General features: G+C 43.2%; 1 protein-coding gene across 12 annotated transcripts in view; it reads left to right on the top strand.

Moving 5' to 3' along the window:
• KIF1B (kinesin family member 1B) overlaps window positions 1-20,420 on the top strand; it is a 100,730-nt gene that overhangs the window by 64,317 nt on the left and 15,993 nt on the right. For 5 of the 12 annotated variants that reach the window (XM_042479407.1, XM_042479412.1, XM_042479410.1 and 2 more), the window contains 12 exons: window positions 5,810-5,906; window positions 6,595-6,743; window positions 8,719-8,900; window positions 9,804-9,941; window positions 11,663-11,935; window positions 15,608-15,726; window positions 16,460-16,545; window positions 16,652-16,781; window positions 17,181-17,343; window positions 17,603-17,693; window positions 17,915-18,033; window positions 18,597-18,652. In XM_042479407.1, the coding sequence (XP_042335341.1) occupies window positions 5,810-5,906; window positions 6,595-6,743; window positions 8,719-8,900; window positions 9,804-9,941; window positions 11,663-11,935; window positions 15,608-15,726; window positions 16,460-16,545; window positions 16,652-16,781; window positions 17,181-17,343; window positions 17,603-17,693; window positions 17,915-18,033; window positions 18,597-18,652 (1,603 nt within the window). The remainder of the gene's footprint in view (window positions 1-5,809; window positions 5,907-6,594; window positions 6,744-8,718; window positions 8,901-9,803; window positions 9,942-11,662; window positions 11,936-15,607; window positions 15,727-16,459; window positions 16,546-16,651; window positions 16,782-17,180; window positions 17,344-17,602; window positions 17,694-17,914; window positions 18,034-18,596; window positions 18,653-20,420) is intronic. The other 7 variants (XM_042479414.1, XM_042479413.1, XM_042479411.1 and 4 more) reach the window with 2 other exon arrangements.

Raw genomic sequence — 20,420 nt, 5'->3', positions numbered from 1 at the left:
GGCCTCCAGTTTAGGCCGAAGGGAGAAAGCTTCAGCATTGAGAGATCTTCTGTTGTCCCAACCGAAGCTTGGGAGAGTTACTTTTTTGAATTACAAGGCACTGTATCTTCCATCCTGCGTCGCCAGTGTCCTTACTGGTAGAGGGATTGTGGAAGATTGCATCCCCAAAAGTAACTTTCCTAAGAACTGGTCCCAACCCAGTGTTCCAGGGGCTGTGTCCTATTGAGGACTGGTTCGAATCAGTGAAATACTTGATGCTTATGGTGCAGGGAGCTACGTGTGCTTTTTTCATTTGCTCTTTTCAGTCTTCCTCTTGACAGTTTTGCGCATGGGCTTAATCAAACAATCTGTCCAGATTTAGAGAGGAAGATGTTTTGTGTCCTCGAATGGATATTCAAACAGACCTTTCTTTCAGTTCACCCCATGCCTCTCTTACTTGGTTGCTAAGCTGTATATCAGGGGTAGGCAACCTTTTTGAGCCGGGGGCCGGGTTGCTGTCCCTCAGACAACTGGGGGGCAGAAGCCAAAAAATAAATAATTAAATATATATATTTTTTAAAAATTAAATATATAAATAAACCAGGACAAATGTAGGACAAAATTTTCAAATGGAAGACACTTTTTTTAAAAAAAATGGAGGACACGTGAAAAAAATTGCTGATTCTTTAAAAAATGTTAATATAAATGCATGTTTCTGAGGCTTCTATAGACAATTGCCCCCCAAAGGCCCCAGTGGCAATCGGTGGCAGGACCAGGCCAGGGGCCGGTCCCAAGGCCTTGCTGGGCCGCATCCGGGCCGCGGGCCGCAGGTTGCCTACCCCTGCTGTATATCATGTAAGAAAAATGCTTTTGATAAGTTTGCCTTCTGAAACAGTTTCAAGAGCTTCCCTGTGTGGACTCTGTTCAGAATTACTGTAAAGGAGGAATTGACTCTTCCGGTGAAATGATGGGATTTTAGAACCTGTCCATTTTATTATCCTTGTTCTGTTTTTGTTTCTTTAAAAAGTGGCTTTGGCCATGTGTTGGTTGTGTTTTTATTTTAGCAAGTCTGCATTTTGTGGAAGGCAGAACTGCTTGTGCATTTTAACAAGTGCTTCCAATAAATCATGAAATACTCTTGTAAGTCTCTCCATTTATTTGGGGATCCAAATTTTGGAAGCCCAGGGGGGCTGAGGCTTTCCCCATGAAAGGAAATGGCGTGAAGACACCCAATAGAGAGATGTACTGCTACTTTCTTCTCCTCTTTCCTCTCTCAACAGTTAGATAGTCCATAACATCACCCAATAAGATTGATTCCCTCCAAGTTAAGTACTTAGGTGATAACCGCTTTTCCTCAATGCAGTGTATCATAGCTTTTCAGGTACACTTTTGGAACAGGGACACAGCTATTGATTTATTACCTTCGCATGCCACCGTTCCTTCAAAGGGCTCAAGGCAGCTTCTGCAGCTCTCCTCGTCCCCATTTTTCTTCTCTCAATAACTCTAGTTTAGGCTTAGAGAACAGCAGCGGCTGCCCCAAACCCATCTGGGGATCAAATGGGAGTTTGATAGATGTTTTAATTGCTATGCTAGGGATAGGGACCATGTGGTCCACAAGCCATGTGCAGCTCCATGGTTGTTTTTGTCACCCGAGGTCCTCCCCTCCCAGAGAAAAGAAAGAGAAATACTGATTCTGAAAGCCTCCAGAGATGGCAGGTATAGTCACCCACACCATATGTTGAATCCTCCTTGTTCTCAACATGTTAAATGGGTTTCTTGCCACTTCTGGTTTTGTTTCGGGGGGCTGGCGAGATCCAGATCCTGGGGTTTTTGATCACTCCTGCACTAGACCAAATTTCAGCAGCTCAGGAGCTAGTTGACTCATTGCAACTAAGTTGGTCAAATTCAGGATAGTTGTTGCTCCTCCATTAAAATCCTACCCTTCATATAACCAACTCGGGCTGTATCTACATGGCAGAATTAACACAGTTTGACCCTGCTTTAACTGCCATGACTCAATGCTCTGGGATTCTAAGATCTGTAGTTTTGTGAGATATTTACTGTATAGCCTTCTCTGTCAGAGTGAGCTTTGGTGCCACAACAAACTACAAATCCCAGGATTCCATAGCATTGAGCCTTGGCAAGTAAAGTGACGTCAGACTGCATTCTGTGTATCATTTGCCTGGTGCAATAATCCATTGTGTGCAAGGATTTCCTTATTAAAAAATGTTTGTATGGTCATCCAAATTGGGATGGGAACTAGGTGTATAAACCAAGATAAGTGTTATAGATAAGGAGAATGGTTATCAATTGATTATAAAATAGTCCAAAGCACTTTGAGGGGTGTCAGGTTGAGGCTGGTGGTTGTAAACATCTTTTTTGGGTAAAAGGGGTAGATAAGAAATATTGGTAAGCAGCAAAAGAAACATCAACTCTCTGCCCAGATTGACAGGCATCAAATGAATTGGAGCCATCTCTCCAAAGATCCAGAATATCGAAACAGGCTTCTATTCTTGGGTTCCATGTTTGTGGTCCATAAACATCCTGGAACCTTTCAAAGAAGAAAGCGTAATAATCTTAAATACAGAATTTAATGAAGGCGTTATCTTCCTTCCCAGCAAAGCCCTTGGGGTCTCTGAACTATGCTGAATCTTTGGAGCTCCAGAGAAGCCAAGTAGCCTAGTAGATAATCTGTGTTGCCATGAGACAAGCTTATTTTAACCAACAATTTCTTTCCATTGCTCAAATGTTGCCTGCCTTTTTGTGTTGGAGCCTGGGAATTCCAGCCTCTCTATCCCTGATCTCCCAGCACCCCCCTTTTAGGTTATTATAACAATTTCTGTATCGCATCCAGGGAGGTTAATACTACGTTTACATTTTTTGTGCATTAAGCTTTTCAGAGCTATGATTCACTTCATTCTTAACCTTTGATTTGTTAAGTCTTTTGAAAAATCGGTGTTTGCCGATTTCATGCCTAATGAAACAGGCTGAGATCAAGGAAGCTGATGCCGGAGGCACTGTGCGCAGAACGCCCCATCCATGAGGAGAAATGGAACATAGAATAATACTACATTTTAAAAAGTCACATGGATTTTCCAGGAACTTTATGTATGCATGTCAGTCATGCTCCTTTTGTCATTTCCATTCCTGCCCTTGTCGCAGGAGTCATTTGGACTTATTCCAACGAGGCATGTTTCTTCAGACATTTTCCATTTGAAAAGCAACCATGTTGGAACAGCCGTCATTCAGATACATAGGACTACAACTCCCATCCCTAGCAGTGCAGTTTTTGGTCATGGTTCCTGTGGATGATGGGAGCTGTAACTCTACTAGGGATGTTGGAGGATTTGCTTCATGTTTAAAGGCAGGCTTACATAATTTATCGTGTTGTGTGCCTTCAAGCCGTTTCCGACTTAAATAGACCCTAAGGTGAACCTATCATAGGGTTTTCTTGGCAAGATTTGTCCAGAGGAGGTTACCACTGCCTTCCCCTGAGGCTGAGAGAGTGTAACTTGCGGAAAGCCACCCAGTGACTTTCATGGCTGAGTTGGGAATCGAACCCTGGTCTCTAGAGTCCAACTCTCTAACCACTCACATCTAGTACAGGTATGTACAGTGGTGCCTCGGGTTACGAAATTAATTCGTTCCGCGGCCGCTTTCGTAACCCGAAAAGCCTTCGTAAGCCGAAATGCCATAGGCGCTAATGGGGAAAAAGCTGCGGCTCTGCCGCGGCTCCATTTAAAATAGCGCCGGAGTTTTTTCGTAACCCGAAAAAACTTTCGTAACCCGAAACAATAATTCCCTATGGGATTTTTTCGTATCCCGAAAAATTCGTAACCTGGGTATTTCGTATCCCGAGGTACCACTGTACTGTGCTGTTTGTGTACATAATCTGAAAGGGAAAGAATGGCTCCTTTATAGCCAAGTGATTCTTTTTGGAATTTAAAATGTATGTTTCAGTGCTGTTCATGCATAACGGGGGAATAAAAAGCACTGCATGCAATGTTTCGGAGAATGCTTGCATTGGATTATGCTTTTTGGGAAGGGTTGGCTCATCCCCTTCCTCCATTTAGAGAACCCTTGCCTCCTCTCCTTAGGATTTTCTGGTGGTACCCACCAAGTTTTGGGTAAAGGACACACAAGATTGTTGATTTACCTAAAATAACACTTTCTGCCGCGGCCTGTTTCTTTTCTTCCAAGCATCATCTTGTATCAGTCTGGTACCATTTCTGCGCATCTCATCAGTTCACCTTTGCTTCCTTCCTTCTTCTTAAGAACTAACAAGGAGGTTTTAATAATAATAATAATAATAATAATAATAATAATACTGGTATCATTTCTCTTTCTGTCTTATTCCAAGAAGGCTAACTGGCCTGAAATTATGAGTTCTTACCCGCTTCTCCTCAAGGCTCTAGGCAGTGTACAACACAAATTAAAATACAACAGAGTATATAACTAAAGACATGAAACTATTATATTAATGTTTTAATCACAGGTGTATTTTTAATTCTCTGTTCCAGTGTTTTTAACCATCTCGACGATCTATTGTGGCAAGAGATGACAGAACGATGAAATATACATTTAATCAGGGAATGATTGTGCCAGCCTATCTCTGAACATACTTGAAAATGGCAGCAGCCATCAAGTACAGGATGCGGAGTTTTGCTCATTGAGTGCCAACAACAGAGATAGGCTGGCAGCCCATGAACTCAGCAACTAGAGAGAGGCAATGGCTGGCAAGGCAGTAAAGGAGGATTTTGAGGGCAACTGTCCAACAATATTCTTTCAGCTCTCAACCTAGTTCCTGATACCTCTGGCAAAGGCAGACCGAGTCAGGCTAGAAGTTTAGCTGGGTGGAACCAAGACATTCAAAGTCTTTCCGAACTCCCATCCTCTAGATCTATTGGATTGCAGTTCCCATCATTCCCAGCCAGCAGGGCTAGAAGACATTAGAGTGGAATCATTGTGTTTTATAAGGGAAGTACCAGATAGGCAAGTGGAGTTTGAGGCTTTTTTTCTTTGTTAGTGTGGGGAGATGGTTGCGTTTGTATGCATAACAGCTGCTTTTAGGGCACAACCTGGAGATAGTGGGATGCATGTGCATTCCTGTGGTCTAGGCATGGACTTCTCCAGTGGATTGTGCAGCTGAAAATCACATTCTCAAATCACATTCCCACTCTTTTCCAAGATCAAATTGATGTGGTTGAGTATCCAAGGAGGAAATCCCTTTTCTTGGTTCACACCAATTGCTTGGGGAGAAGCAGGGTGCTCTGTTCCATGCTGCATACTGAGAAAAAGAAGGGGATTCTGTTTGGAAAGGCATTGGGCTATTCAGAAAGAAACAGAGTAGTCTCTAGGCCTGTCACTGGAGGATGACTGGGAAGTAGGAACAGTGCTTGGCAAAAAGGGCTTGGCAGGAATGGTTTGGCAGGCTAGCCAAGCAGATCCTATGGGCCCATTCCCCAGTTGTCTTTTAAAACAGGGTTCAGGAATCCTTGGCCCACCAAATATTTTCTGCTTCAACTTTCAGGCACTCCAGCCAGGAGAGCAAATGGTAAGGGATTATGGGTGTTGTAGTGCAAAATATCTCAAGGGCCAATATATATATATATATATATATATCTGTACCCCTGTTTTAAAGCTTGCACTGCTGTGCTAAATTATCTGGGTTGTCCGAAAGAATTTATCTGTGACTGCTCTCTCCCTCCTTTTGTCACGCTGTCATCTTTGGAGTATTTTATATGTTCCTCTAGCTGCTGACTTTCCCCTTCTCTCTGTCTTCCCACTTCTATCTGTCTTTTCTACACGGTCTCTCCTCTTTCTCCTTCAGGACTATGAGAGCAAACTCCAGGCCTTACAGAAGCAGGTGGAGACTCGGTCCTTGGCTGCCGAGACCACAGAGGAGGAGGAGGAAGAAGAGGAAGAGGGTGAGTGTTGGGTACATTTAAAACTGCCTGGTCTGGCATTTCACCACAGAACAGAGAGAGAAGACACACAGAGGTATGGCAATGAATAAATAAATCACAGTTCTTTGGAGAGAAAATAAGCTATGTCCCCCAATATTAATGCAGTGCAGTGTAGTCCTCTTTTCACATAACAATAGCACAGTGTTGCTGACAGGTCTGGCTTAAAATCTGCTGAGGCTCTAAACTGGTTTAAGAAACCTCTCAGGGTTATGGTAAAATTTTCCGTACGTGAAATTTGAAAGTTAGTTATTTGTTATTTTTGCTCGGTTGGTTTGTAATTCAGTGCTTCTTATAATCTGAAACCCTAAACAATAGTTTATCTAGCCTGCATGTAACTCTGGCACTGGTTAATGCCCCATAGGCTTTAATGGGGCGCGCCCCTGGCTGCACACGCCATTGAACATAGCAGAGGCCATCCCTCCACAGATATTCAAGGGCGTGGATCCGCGAGTTAGGAGTGGCAACTGTATTGAACAGGATGCCAATATGTAAACATTGGAAGTAGACTGACATGATAGCCGTAATGTTAGCATCAGTTATTTCCTAAGATTAGGGGAATCCCTTCCTTTTGTGGTTCCCTTTCCTGTGGTGCACAACGTATTAGTCCCACACAAACAAGCCAGAGGGATTTCTCTTCTTCTTCCCCTAGTGCCCTGGACTCAGCATGAGTATGAACTTGCCCAGTGGGCTTTCCGGAAATGGAAGTTTCATCAGTTCACTTCCTTACGAGATCAACTATGGGGCAATGCGGTCTACCTGAAAGAAGGCAATGCAATCAGCGTGGAGCTGAAAAAAAAGGTAGGGGGCATTTGCAGAGTATAATACACACACCATTGTCTGGGACCATAATGGAATAGCATCTAGGTATGGATGATTAGAAATGGACTAATACTGTAGATTTATTACAGCATGGGATTTCATGGATTTCACCGCAGCTTATTAAATTGGTTGTGTTGTGTCTTCACATCATTCCCCATTTCTGACGACCCTATCACAGGGGTTTCTTGGCAAGATGTGTTTAGAGGGGATTTGCCTTTGCATTCCTCTAAGTCTGAGAATGTGTGGATTTGCCCCAAGATCAGCCAGGTGGGCATTCAGATACTAGTCTCCCAGAGTCCTAATCCAACATTCAAAAATAATTGGCACTGGCCTAGATCTTCTGTTAGTCCCAACTAAATTAGACCTGTTGAATTAATTACATTGAGATATTTGGGCTTGCTTTGGAGGAAGGGTTGTATGGCCTGTATTGGGGATAAGGAAAGAGAATTTGTCCCCTGGCCTCCATGTACTTGCCCACTATTAGTCTTTAAAGTGCCATAAGCTGGTCTGTTGGTTTTGCTGCAAGAGACTTAACATACCAACCCTTTGGAATCCATTGTTCTGATCATTCCTCAGATGCTCTCTGTGAGAAGCACAAAGGAGCTTGTGTTTGCGATGCTCCAGTGTGCTCCAGAGTTTGCCTATCTGTAGGTGGAGTCTGGCGTGGTCACTTACAAATGAGATGTTTGTGGGAACGTGCGTTTCTTTCTCCCTATTCCATCTTTTCCATGGGAGATGGAAGGAGGAGGAGTGACCTCAGAACAGAATGGCACGGCATCTCTGTTCTGTGCCTCTCTTTTCACTCTTTTCACTGGGAAAGCAGCTGTTCTCTGGCTGCAAAACTGGCTGCCATTTTTCTTAAGAAAAGCTAGATTCCCCGCAGTTTTCATGAAATGAATTGGCAGCAGGCCCTGAATAGACAAAAGAACAGACTCTCTTGCTCTCAAGTGCATGTATGATTCTGGGATCTCGCTACAGAGGCAGCAAACTATCTCCCCTCAAATAAGACTTTTGCCATGCTAATAAAATATCCCTTCAGTCTCCAAATTATTAGCATTCCTGTAACTTTAAACTTCAGTTGAGCGTTCAAGAATATAGTGTAGGCAGCCAAAGAAAAGAGGCAGGCTAAGAGACCAAATATTCTAGATGTGAATTGTTTTCAACATCTCAAACTCTGCAATGCTAGAAATTTGGAGGCTGAAGGAAAATTACACAGAGGGCAGAATTTGGAGAGGCAAAGCCCTCATGCTGCCTTGCCTTGTAGCTACACCTCTGTCATGATTCAGGTTTGGAACTGACTGGCACAAAGGACAAGCCCAAAGATTTTGCTGCCTGAGGCAACAAACAAGACGGCACCCTGGCCTATCCCATATATAAAACCCAACTGGTCCAGCATCTTTGACACTGATAATGAAAGAACACCCTCCACTACACCCAAATACAGCAAGTGGAGGACAAGCCATGTGGCACATAGTCTTCCATCTGATGTCTTGCTTCCATCTCCCACTATCTGCCGCCTGAGGTGACCCGCCTGCTTGTGCAAAATGGGACAGTTGCCTTTACTTTAGAGGTACACAATTTAGCTTACACAAATGAATCAGGTCTTATTGATGGCTGTATGGAGCCTCCATGTTCAGAGATATGGAGTTGCACAGGCCTTAATTCATGCCTTAATTTATGAGCTTTTGGGAGAAGTCTCTGCTTGAGGAAAAAAGACACTGGAATGGGTTGGTGTTTTTGCTGAAGTGGCTCGATCACTCCTTAATTTCTAACCCAGTATATTGGCTGGGGATTCTAGGAGTTGCATTCCAACACCAGCCTGGGGAACACTTTTAAAATCTTTCACTTAAAACAGATCTCCTCATGGAAATCTGGATGCCAGTTGTCCTATCAGGCAGCCTTTCACAGATCTCTTGTTTGTTTGTGTCATGACATGTGCCTTACCTCCATCCAGGTACAGTTCCAGTTCGTCCTGCTGACCGACACGCTGTACTCTCCGTTGCCTCCGGAACTCTTGCCGCCTGAGACGGAGAAGACCCGGAATGACTGCCGACCTTTCCCTCGGACAGTGGTGGCTGTGGAAGTCCAGGATATGAAGAATGGAGCAACTCATTACTGGTCTCTGGAGAAGCTCAAGTACGTAAGCTCACCGTAAAAGAAGCGGCTACAGGCACTAGCCTTTGGGGAAATTACATTTTATTTGGAATGCTGTTACCTAGTCTTTTCTGCCCTTGGCATTTGTTCATTTTGGCTAGGGGTAAAAGTAATCTTTCCAAGCCCTGCAAATAATGTGATGAAAAATGAACGTTTTTAAGAAGCACCAGTGTTTCAGATAGACAGCCATTGTGGTGGAGAGGTTCTAGTACTCTCAGGTAAACCCTGGTTCATATGCCTCTTCGTTCACAAAAGTCACTGGACTTATTTATATATTTATTTATTAATATGTTTTGTTCTAATTGCATTTTATCCCACCTTTTCTTCCAATGAGCTCAAGGCTCTTTCTCCCTACTTTAGCATGGCTGTCTTCCTTCCCACTTTATCCTTTTAATATCCTTGTGATGTAGGCCAGCCAAAGAGAGAGAGAGAGAGATTGGTCCAGGGTTACCCTGTGAATTATATGGCTGAGTGGGAACTAAAACTTGTATCTCCCCATTCCTGCTATACTCTAAACCGATGATTCCCAAACTTTGGGCCTCGAGGTGTTTTGGACTTCAGCTCCCAGAAGTCCTAGCCAGCTTAGCCATCAGTCAGGAATTCTGGGACCTGGAGTCCAAAACATCTGGAGGTCCTTTTGGTCATGCCGACTGGGGCTTCTGAGAACTGAATTTCAACAAGTTTGGAAACACTGCTGTTACATAAGCAGGGAACAGGGAGGCCAATTTTCAACTCCTGTCTCAGTTGGACCCAAAAGAACCACAGTTATTAAACAATTGCAAACTGAGAAGCCGTACCCAATCTTCTTATATTCTAAGAAAAAAGAAAAGAAACATCTCCAAAAGTGCTTTCAGTTAATCCACTGATGTTTTTTCTGCCCTGCAGACAGAGGCTGGAGTTGATGCGGGAGATGTACGACCGCGCAGGAGAAATGGCCTCCAATGCGCAGGAGGAGGGCGAGAGCACCATGACAGGCAGTGACCCATTCTATGATCGTTTCCATTGGTTCAAGCTAGTTGGGAGGTAGGCAAGAACAAACTCTGAATGTTTGGTGTACGTTAGTGTTGCAAGAACACAGCTTCGATGTCGACGGAAGGAATTGTGGATCATCTGTGGAGCTTGTCTCAATGGTCTGTAAACTGAAAGTGCACCATCACCCATATCTTCCAAAGTGCTACCCAGGATGAGAGGCAGCCATGTTGGGACTGCTTCAGCTGACATCTACTTTGCTGTGTTGTTCAGTCATCCCAAATCGTGGGGTTTGCCTTCAGAGGGACACACACAGGCTGCTTTCAGGGAAACAATTTCTTGTGCAATCTTCTCGTTTCATTCATGACATTTTACTGGGAAGGTATTATGGAGTTGAGGCTACAATTTGTAACCCACCCATTTCCATTTGTTTATTTTTAAACACAGAATGGCTGGAATCCTCTTGGTTAGTCACAATTAGAGTAGACCCATTGAATTAATTGTTGAATGGTTACTCAATATATAAGTAGCTTGAACTGATTCAATGGCTCTGTTCTAGTCAGGACTGGCAATAGGATTTAGGAAAGAGACGAAGGCAGACTACCCTCACAAGACCCTCAGTGGGCTCAAGGATTTTGTGGGTTTCTATAGAACAGGTGTCTTTGTGTATTTCATTTTTCTTCAGCAAATATCCAGTAGTTCAAAGAATAACAGGGTATAGGTGCATCCTTATGTTTTTATGATGTGTGTGCTATTGTGGAATGTAATAGTTTGAGTGTGGTACCCACTATTTTGAGTCACTGCTTTTGGAGAGTCTTGGCGAATGAACCTCACATGTTTGGCTGTTCCACCTCCATTCATTTGGGGATTTGAGGACTGATGTTTTTGCTCCATTCACAGCAAACCATTCCTGCAGCAGGGCATGAATGGTCTTGCATTTTTGTCTCTGTGTTTTTGTTTTCTTTTGCTGAGTAGGTGCTTCAACATCACAACCACACGAGCCTTCACTTAAGAGAGAGAGAGAGAGAAAGAAAAAGGAATAGGTTCAAAATGAGTTTGTTGGGATTCTAATGCAACTTGTTTGTCTAAGAGCTGTTCTACCAATCTCATAAGCAATTCAGTCTGCTGTCTCGTAAAATGAGATTGGTAGAAATCTGGAGAGCCACTTCAGATGCAAGTTGAAAAAAAGAAGTGCAACAGACTTGTCAACCTGCCACTTCGCAGCTCACATGGATAAGTCCATTAGGATGATAAGGGAAGGTTATGTAGCCTTCTCTCTGTTATTCTAGCTTAGCACATGATTGGATTTTTATTGGTGGGAGGGCAATGAAACATGACACCACATTCCCCGGACTTCAGTGGTATGCTCCAGAATTCTGCAACTTCAGTCTGCTGCCTCATTCTGCAGAATGTCAAGAGTGTTCTTGACTTCAGAAGCCTGAAATTGTAGTCTGTCGTAACAAGCATAAACCTGAAAGTGTAGTCGGTTGTAACAAGCTTATTAAGTGAGCTAAAAATAACAATGTGCGTCAGCATAGGAGAGCCTGGTGTGTCATGTAGCATGTTTCCTTTGCTTCTCTCTGAAGTCTTCCTCTTCCCAGTTCTTCAGTGCCTTCACACCATCCTCTTTCCCACCCTTTGCTCCCCACAATCTGAAGCATTTGCCTGTCAATTCATTTTAGTTAGCTGCGAGCTGGGCTCAGGCAGCAACTTTCCTTTGTCAAATGAAGCTATTCCTTTCTTTCTCTCTCCTCCCTTGCTGCGTTAATCAAAAGTGTTCCGTTAACCGATATATCTAGCTCCCCCATTTTCCACGGCTGTGTGAATGAACGCCTGGCAGACCGCACGCCGTCCCCCACTTTCTCCACGGCCGATTCCGACATCACCGAACTCGCCGATGAGCAGCAGGATGAGATGGAGGACTTTGACGACGAGGCCTTTGTGGACGATACTAGCTCCGACGCTGGGACTGAGGAGGGATCGGACCTCTTCAATGATGGGCACGACCCGTTTTACGACCGGTCCCCTTGGTTCATTTTAGTGGGAAGGTTGGTGAGGTTAACTCTAAGGAATGGCCACTGGGCCTAGCTCTTGCCACAGGCTGCGGACACCTGACTATGTGAACTGCTCAAGCCAATCTGCAGGGTTGAATTGCCTTTGAGCTGGCAGCCTTTTTGGCCTATAACTCCCAGCAGTACCAGCCAACATAGCTGGGAATTATAGTCCAAAACATCTGGAGGGCCAAAGATTCCCCACCCTTGCCATGAGCAATGGGAGTAGTTCGATCTCTGAACACAAGTTTCTCTCTGACTGTAAGAGGAGTTTTTCTGTGCTTCCACAATTGTATGCCAATACATAGAACGGTGAAGCTAAATTTTTGTGACTTTACTATTTTTAATAATAATAATAATAATAATAATATGTTTTATTTATAGACCGCTATTCCGCAGTGATTTAAAGACCCTGTTCCTAGTCCACATGTCTGTTGAGTGTGGAAAATACTAGGCAAAGTCCTCAGACATCAGAAGAGCACAAATAACTTATAGCAGTCCATTTGTATAGTATTAGTGCTCCTTATATACCTCCTTCCCATGTCTGGCAGAAGTAACATAAATTATGCAAGCTATTCCAATTCATGTATCGACTAAGTTTAGGTAATTTATTCATGCTAGAGAAGGTGGCTATTTTCAGAGGAAAACATACCCGCCCTGAGTATAGAAGCCGCAGTAAATCTGTCTTGGAAGCAGTGTAAATTAGGCTCCCCAAAGGATGCATATATCTTTAAATTTATTTAATCCCTGCACACTGCACAATATGTTGCCAGAGTGGATGTATCTCATTGGTGCAGAGGAACGCAGTTACCGATTCTGCCCAGGCAGTACGGCAAAGCATTTCTGCTAAACTAGCTTTGCAATCTAAACTATGATTGCGTTTCCAAATCTAAAAGCACCTTCACTGGCATCATGTGTCCATAACCCCAGCAAATGTGGAGGGCCCATTTGCTGGGATGCATAGTCCATGGCTCTTTTCCCTCTCTGCATATGAAAAAGCAGAGTAAATGCAGAGCTCCATCCATCTCTTTTGGAAAGCACATGGACCTCCTGAGTTGGCTTGGAGCAGATCACGCCATTACCCATGGCTCCTTGCAGCCGCGCAAAGGCAATGTATTCAGTGTGTGTCGCCTGCCATCTTGTGGCTCCAAGTAATAGAGCTAGTCCCTGCCGCTGGCTCCTTTTTAGCATGACGGTTTTTAGCATCCCAGCTCTTTCTTTCGGCTGGGCAAATAGCCGGAAAGGAGGTGGGAAAAGAAAGCTCTGCAACACGCTTTCCCCCTTTGAAATCCTGGCCCTTGATGTTGTGTTTATCTAAAGAAAACAAAAAAGCCATCATGATCATTCTCTTGAGTTCTGTTTGTCATTGTGTTTCGATACAGATTTTCACATTCATTTTATTAATTCCTTTTTTTGGTTTTCTGTGAATGTTTTCCTCACCAATCTTTCTGCTAATGTAGCTTTCCCCCTTTTTCAGTCTGCTGCTGTGTCCTCTTCAGAAAGCCTAGATTCCCTGCTCTTTCCGTGATGTTTAGTTTGCAGGCCAAAGAACTATTGCTTCTACTCAACGCATAAATAATGTATAGAATTCACTACTGCGAGATATAGTGTGGTTGTTAGACCCAGGGAGGGACAAAAGATGGCCATCCAGATGTTGTTAGCTTGCACCTCCCATCCTCACTCATCATTCGTTATGCAGGCTAGAGGTGATGGGAATTGCAGTCCAATAACATCTGGAAATAACATTTCCTAGCCTTGGTTTTTAATGGCTTTTAAAAGGATTTCGTCAGTCCTATAGACGTTAGCATGGCTCTGGAACATCCCATATTTGGAAGCAGAAAGTGTGTTAGATATTGTGGTTTGAGTGATGGACTATGACTCTGGAAGACAAGGATTCAAATTCCTGCTCCGTGACGGAAACTCACAGGGTGACACTGGGCAAGTCTTACTCCCTCAGCATCACAGGAAGGTGACAGCAAATCTCCTTGGAACAAACAACTATACAACAAAACAAACTAGAAATTCCATAGCCACATGAGGACAGCATGGCATGCTCAGGGATCACATAAAGTGGATTTTGAATAGCTGGGATATTTTCCTGAGCGGAGGGTGTTAGGATTCCTTGGCATGGTCCACAATAGAGTCCATGAGTACAAAGGAGCCAGTTTGCAAAGGGTTGGCTTTGCTCCTTGGTTCCAGAAGCAGCATAGCCTTTGAGTATAAGAGTAAAAACCATGACACCAGGACTTAATCCGAATTGCACCCACTGTCTCAGTTTTTGGGAGCTGTTCCCTTAAGTTGTAAGAGTTATATATCTGGATGCAGTTTTAACAGTTAATGGTGAAGAAGTAGAGGAAAATGTTAGCTGTCAGTCCTGTTTCATAGTGATGAAAAGCAGATGCTCAAATATTTACAATGGTGTAGATTATAATATTACATCTTCTGGAATCTGTTACCTGCTATAACCTCGGCTGGGAAATAAAATGACATCTGAGTTGCAGTGGTGCCTTTTTTAAAAAACAGCAACAACAACAACACAAACACAACAACACATTTTTTCTCTCCCGGCAGCATCTGTGTCCCCACTTCTTCTGAGCAGACTGAAAAAAGTAGATTCTCATTGCTTTATTTGAGTGCTGATTTGCAGCTATTTCTGTTCATATTTTCATTGTGTTGCTGTTAGTGCTTTCTTAATCCTTTTTTTGTTGTACTGCCATTTTGTCAACATTTTTGTTATAGTATACATATTTAATAATTTCAACTTATGTTTTACATCACTCACTTCCTTTTCATTTCAGGAAACTTCCATCTAGTGGGGCAAGGAGCAAATAAATCTTTACAAGATACTAGTCCATAGTTTCTGAGCATGCATGGCCACACATGGCTAAATGTAGTCATTTGTGGCAGAGAAGACCCCCTCCCTGATATTGCTTTAGCCCTAGTAAAATAGTGACAGTAAGGAAGGGGAATGACAATTTGAAATTAACACGCAATTTTTTAATAAACTGAATCTCTTTTGGACACATTAATGGGAACAGGATTAGTTCCCCTCCTTTTGCTTGCAGGTTAATTCTTTACAATTCAAAATATGAAATGAATGTTATTTCATGCCATGTCAGAGACATGTGGAGACATGAACTTCTAAGGAGTACAAGCTAATGTTTGCGGGGATGAGTTCGCAGTTTGGGTACCGTCATTGAAATTTGCACAGAAACAAGAGATCTGATCCCCTCCAAAGGGCTTCTGCCTGCTCAGAATAACATTGTGAAGAAAAACTAATGTTTTAACACTTGCCTGTTATGTCCTTCATATGGTGTACTTACAGTGTTTTTAAAAGGCCCTTGTCACCCATGAATCTGAATTGTTAGAGATTTGCTCAACCCAATATGTTAATGGCTGTGTTTCATTTCAAAAACCATCTTTGATAAACCAACATCACATTATCTAAATTCATTCCTGAGGAGCTGCTAGCTGAGGTATTATACCTTTCTGCAAATCTTGGCTGTGAGTTGAACATGCGAGTGCCATCCTGTGTGGAATGGCAGAGCCAAATGTATACAGCATTGTGCCCATTTAGGTAGCCAGTTGCAAGTATTGGTTTATAAATGTCAGTCTAATGTATGTACTGGGTTATAATCTCTTCTTCCTTCTTTTGTTCCACTCTGCCAGGGCATTTGTGTACTTGAGCAATCTCCTCTATCCAGTGCCGCTCATCCACAGAGTAGCTGTGGTCAGCGAGAAGGGGGAAGTGCGCGGATTTCTCCGTGTGGCTGTCCAAGCTATAGCTGGTAAGGTGCTGCGCTTACTCCAGGTTTGGGATACCTTTGGGTCTCCAGAGGGTTAGGCTACATCTCCCATCAGCATGGCCACTGGATTGTGGGAGCTCACATTTGCCTAAGTCAGTGGTTCCCAACCTGTGGGTCGGGACCCCTTTGGGGGTCGAATGACCCTTTCATGGGGATCGCCTAAGACCATTGGAAAACACCTATTTAATTACAGTTATGAAGTAGCGATGAAAATAATTTCATGGGTTTGGGTCACCACAACATGAGGAACTGTATTAAGGGGTCGCGGCATTAGGAAGGTTGGGAACCACTGGCCTAAGTGGTAGTAGAATTGACCACTTTTGCAATAGCCATATTCAGCAAGCAACTACCTTTATGTTATTGTGTAGGGGAGCCAGCAAAGTGGTTGATGCACTGTGGGACCGTCGCTCATTGTATGCTCCCAGAGTGCATCTAGACAACTGCTGATGTGCATTGGTAGAATCTGAAGCACATCAGTTTTAGCATTTCCTCCTCTGTCCTTCAGAAAAGAGTGACACAGGTTTGATTTTGATATGATGATATCTGGAGTTCTGTAAAATTATTTTTGGTCAGGGTAATTCAGTGGATCTGAACCATCATAAAGCAATGGTTGAAGTTTACCTTTTTTTAAGGGATAACTTCAGTTAGTTAGAGGTTTGTTTGTTCATTTGAGGATTTTAGCTCATTTTTTGGTTTTTGTTTTATTTTTTATAAGCTGATGAAGAAGCCCCTGACTATGGATCTGGTGTTCGGCAGTCTGGAACGGCTAAGATCTCTTTCGATAATGAATATTTTAATAAGGTAACTTCAACCAAATTTTGGTATCAACCAGTGTCTACTGTGTTCTTTCGACCATAAAATGAGGACAAGAGGCTCAACTCATAGATCTCCCCCCCCTTTGTTTTAGAGCGATTTCTCAGCAGTTGCAATGACCCGTTCTGGATTGTCCTTGGAGGAACTGCGAATTGTGGAAGGGCAGGGACAGAGTTCAGAGGTCATCACACCTCCTGAAGAAATCAATAGAATAAATGACCTCGGTGAGTAAGATGAAATTGTTTGGGCAGGCGAGAATGGAAAATCTCATTTGGTGCTTCTGGGAAGGATTTAGGCTAGGTCACACTGAGGACAAAGAGATACTGGACAATGATTGATAAGTCCATATGTTGCATATTTAAACATGGATATCAAAGAGGATAGCTTTCAGAATTTGGGCTTTCCTCACAGGGTCAGGATCTCTCCTTTTGTAGGGGATAGTGGCAGGTGGGAAAACTAGGAGCACATAAGTACAACTTTTGAGGATGTTGGCAATATCATGGAAGGTATGGTGTCGTCATGGGAAATGTAGATGTGATTTTGAGCAACTTCTTGTGAACGCAGTCTCAAGATGTCCAAGCACTTCACAGAGCAATTCTACCTGCTGCTTTTTTTCCTCCCAGACCTGAAGTCTACCACTTTGCTGGATGGCAAGATGGCCATGGAAGGCTTTACCGAAGAGGTTGGTGATCATCTGAAGTTGGGTAGTGTATTTACTTTCCGTGTGACAGTGCTGCAAGCCAGTGGGATCCTCCCGGAATATGCGGATATCTTCTGCCAGTTCAAGTAAGTACCTGCCCTGAGCAACAAGAATATATATTGATTCAGTAGCATTGTGAAAGACCTACATATCTGTAGTGGCAGTTCTTCTCAGTAATGTAGCAGATCAGGAGACATCCTTTAGCATCAGCAGCAGTATTGGGGTGATATGTTTGGGTTCAGTGTTATCCTACAGGTAGGCTTCACCAGACTGTCAAAGAGAAGTTAAGTAGCCCTGGCCTAAAACCGTAAAGGTTTCTAACGTGGCTTTTTCTTGTTGCCCTAGCTTTCTGCATAGACACGACGAAGCCTTTTCTACTGAGCCTCTCAAAAACAACGGCCGTGGAACTCCTCTGGGTTTCTATCATGTCCAGAATGTAAGTGAAAGCGAGCCAAGTGTGAGCAGCCTCTCAATGTGGCATGCTTTGGGGAAACCATGGCTTTGAACTTTTATTTAAGAACATGGGAGGTGGTGGTAGATAGAAACTTCGATATTCCATGAGCATTTCCATCTTTGGTTAGTGTGACTGATGGTTTTCTCAGCTACTGTAGTTTTATACAGGCAGACTGATGGTGTGTCCTTTATCTACTCTGCTAGATTTCCGTGGAAGTGACAGAATCTTTTGTGGAATATATTAAGACGAAGCCTATAGTATTTGAAGTCTTTGGACACTATCAGCAACATCCACTCCATCTGCAGGGACAGGATCTTATCAGGTACTTGAATTTGAATGTTGTATGGCAGGGAAAGAAGACCAAACATTACCCAACCTGCTAATAATCCCCAAGGGCACAGTTATCCACATCACTCCCTCTCTGTATTATATTGGCCACCTTTTTCTTCAGAACTGGGACTTAGGGCAGCTTACAGAGCTACATATAAAAGCACATACCAGTAAAAAGTAGAAAAACTTAAAATATAATTAAACTACCCATAGCGTTGAAACATATCTGATAAAAAGACCAGGAATAGAAATAGCACAGCACACTGAAAAGTCTCTTCCTCTCTCTTTCAAGAAAAGAAGGATATGATAGTCACCACCATAATACTGTGGTTAGACTGAGAACAGTCTGTAGAACATAAGAGCAGCCATGTTGCATACAAGAAAGGCCTGTCTAGTGTCCAGTTGGTTGCCCCTGAGAGGTTTACCAGCAAGACACCAATGCAAACTTCCACTATACTGAATTATGATAATTTCATTAGTGTTATAAATGCATTTTAGAAGTTGCAACTGGGGTTGAGATCTCACTAGTGGAATAACTGCCTTCTTCTTCCATAGCCCTCCACAGCCTTCCCGGCGATACTTTCCTCCTCCTATGCCACTCTCAAAACCAGGTAAGAACACTCTCTTCATCCTATTAGCTTACATACTTTGAAACAAGAAGAGAAGAAAGAATATGCAGCTGTTTCCCCAAGATTTTTTCCCCAGCTTAGTGTAGGGGGGAAAAGATCTGTGGAAGGTGTTTTGTAGCCCACCTGCTCAACATAGTGGGTCATCTAGGCTCAGGGTGAGTGAAGGGAGCTGAGCAGCTTTGCTACAACTGGCCTGTGTGGTTGTTTGTAGGCAAGAGTGTGTTTGTGGGCCTGGAGGGATCTGTCCCTCCCTCCAGTCATATCCTAGAGCAAAAAATTGCTTTAGAGAAAATGACTTTCGGGATGAGAGGTTGCAGCTGTCTTGATCACAGCAAATGATTCAGTCTGCTTCTAAGAGGAGCTCTGTTCTATTTACACATAACTGCGTTGTTCCATCTTCAGTAACACTCATGACCCTCAGCTTGCTGCAACAATCCCTGGATTTTCTTTGTTTCCTTTTCAATGGTGCATGTTGAATTCTTCTGTTTTTCTTTTCTTTTCTCCCTCTCTGTCCCATCCCATCTCCTCGGTTTGTCCCCTCTTCAAATTCCTCCTCTTGTCCTGCCATTGCCTGCTTGCCTCATACTTCCTCCCACGCCTCCACTTTTCTCCTCTTACCCTCATCCTCCCACCACCTTTTCCAGACCATGAGAGAAAAATTGAGTTGATCAGGTATCTCATGTCTGGCTATGTAAACGTGCATGTGTTGAACACGTTCTCCGAGCATGCCAACGTGCTTGCCTCTTCTGCCGTGGCAGCTTTCCAGGATGGGGCCGACCAGCTGCCACCATTTCTCTTTCTGCCAATCCCCAGCTGTCAGACTGAGCGGTTCCCCAAGCGAGATGGTTAGTAGTCAAGTTCCGTCTATGATAGATGTAGGAACAACCCTCTGCCGCCCTTTCCCCAGACCTCAGCCCTGGCCATTGGCTTTCGTTGCTCTCCAAATGCTGGCCCAGTTCAGATGATCATGTCTTGGATTAACAAGAAATACCCAATGACTTATAGTTTCATCCACATCAGAAAACCATGGTTAGCAGCTTTAAAACAAAGAGCCTACAGCAAACTATAGCTTCATCCAATCTAATAAACCATGATTAATAGCTTTGGAACAAGTCTTCAATTAACTATAGTTCCACGTTTCATCAAAAATAGAAAAACATGGCTAGCAAGATTTGAACCACCAGGTGTTCAATAAACTACAGTTTCATGTTTCATCTAAATCAGAAAAACATTGCTAGCATCTTCAGAACAAACTAGGATAATAAACCATGACTTGAAATCATTTTAATATCCTGGCTTTGTCCCAAATGCAGTAATTGCATTTTTCCAGGTCAGATGAAGCTGGAAGCTATAGTCCAAGGCTCAAGGTGCTCCAGACACTGTTGAAATCCATTGCCCTTTAGTCCTAGCTGGTCTGGCTAGTGATGCTGTATGGTGGGAGCAGTAGTAGTTTATCAAGATCTGAAGAAGCTTCTCTCCTTGCCGCATGTAATGGAAATCTATTAGCTTTGGTTTTGGATGTGATAAAGGAAGGAAGAAATGTAGATGTAGAAAAGACTCCCTTGTGTCTTGTTTTCTGAAGCCAAGCAATGATTGTCCAAACACATGTTTGTCCAAACACATCTGTTACCATGATACTTCACAGAGCACTGACGCTTCCATGAAAGGCCAGGGCTGCACAGTTTTTAGGCCCTTCTAGGACTATTGTGATAATCTAATCATAGACTTTTGTGTGTCTTACATTACCATT

Source organism: Sceloporus undulatus, chromosome 7 (genome assembly GCF_019175285.1).
Source record: "Sceloporus undulatus isolate JIND9_A2432 ecotype Alabama chromosome 7, SceUnd_v1.1, whole genome shotgun sequence".
Taxonomy (NCBI): Eukaryota; Metazoa; Chordata; class Lepidosauria; order Squamata; family Phrynosomatidae; genus Sceloporus; species Sceloporus undulatus.
This window is presented reverse-complemented; position numbering and strand designations above follow the sequence as displayed.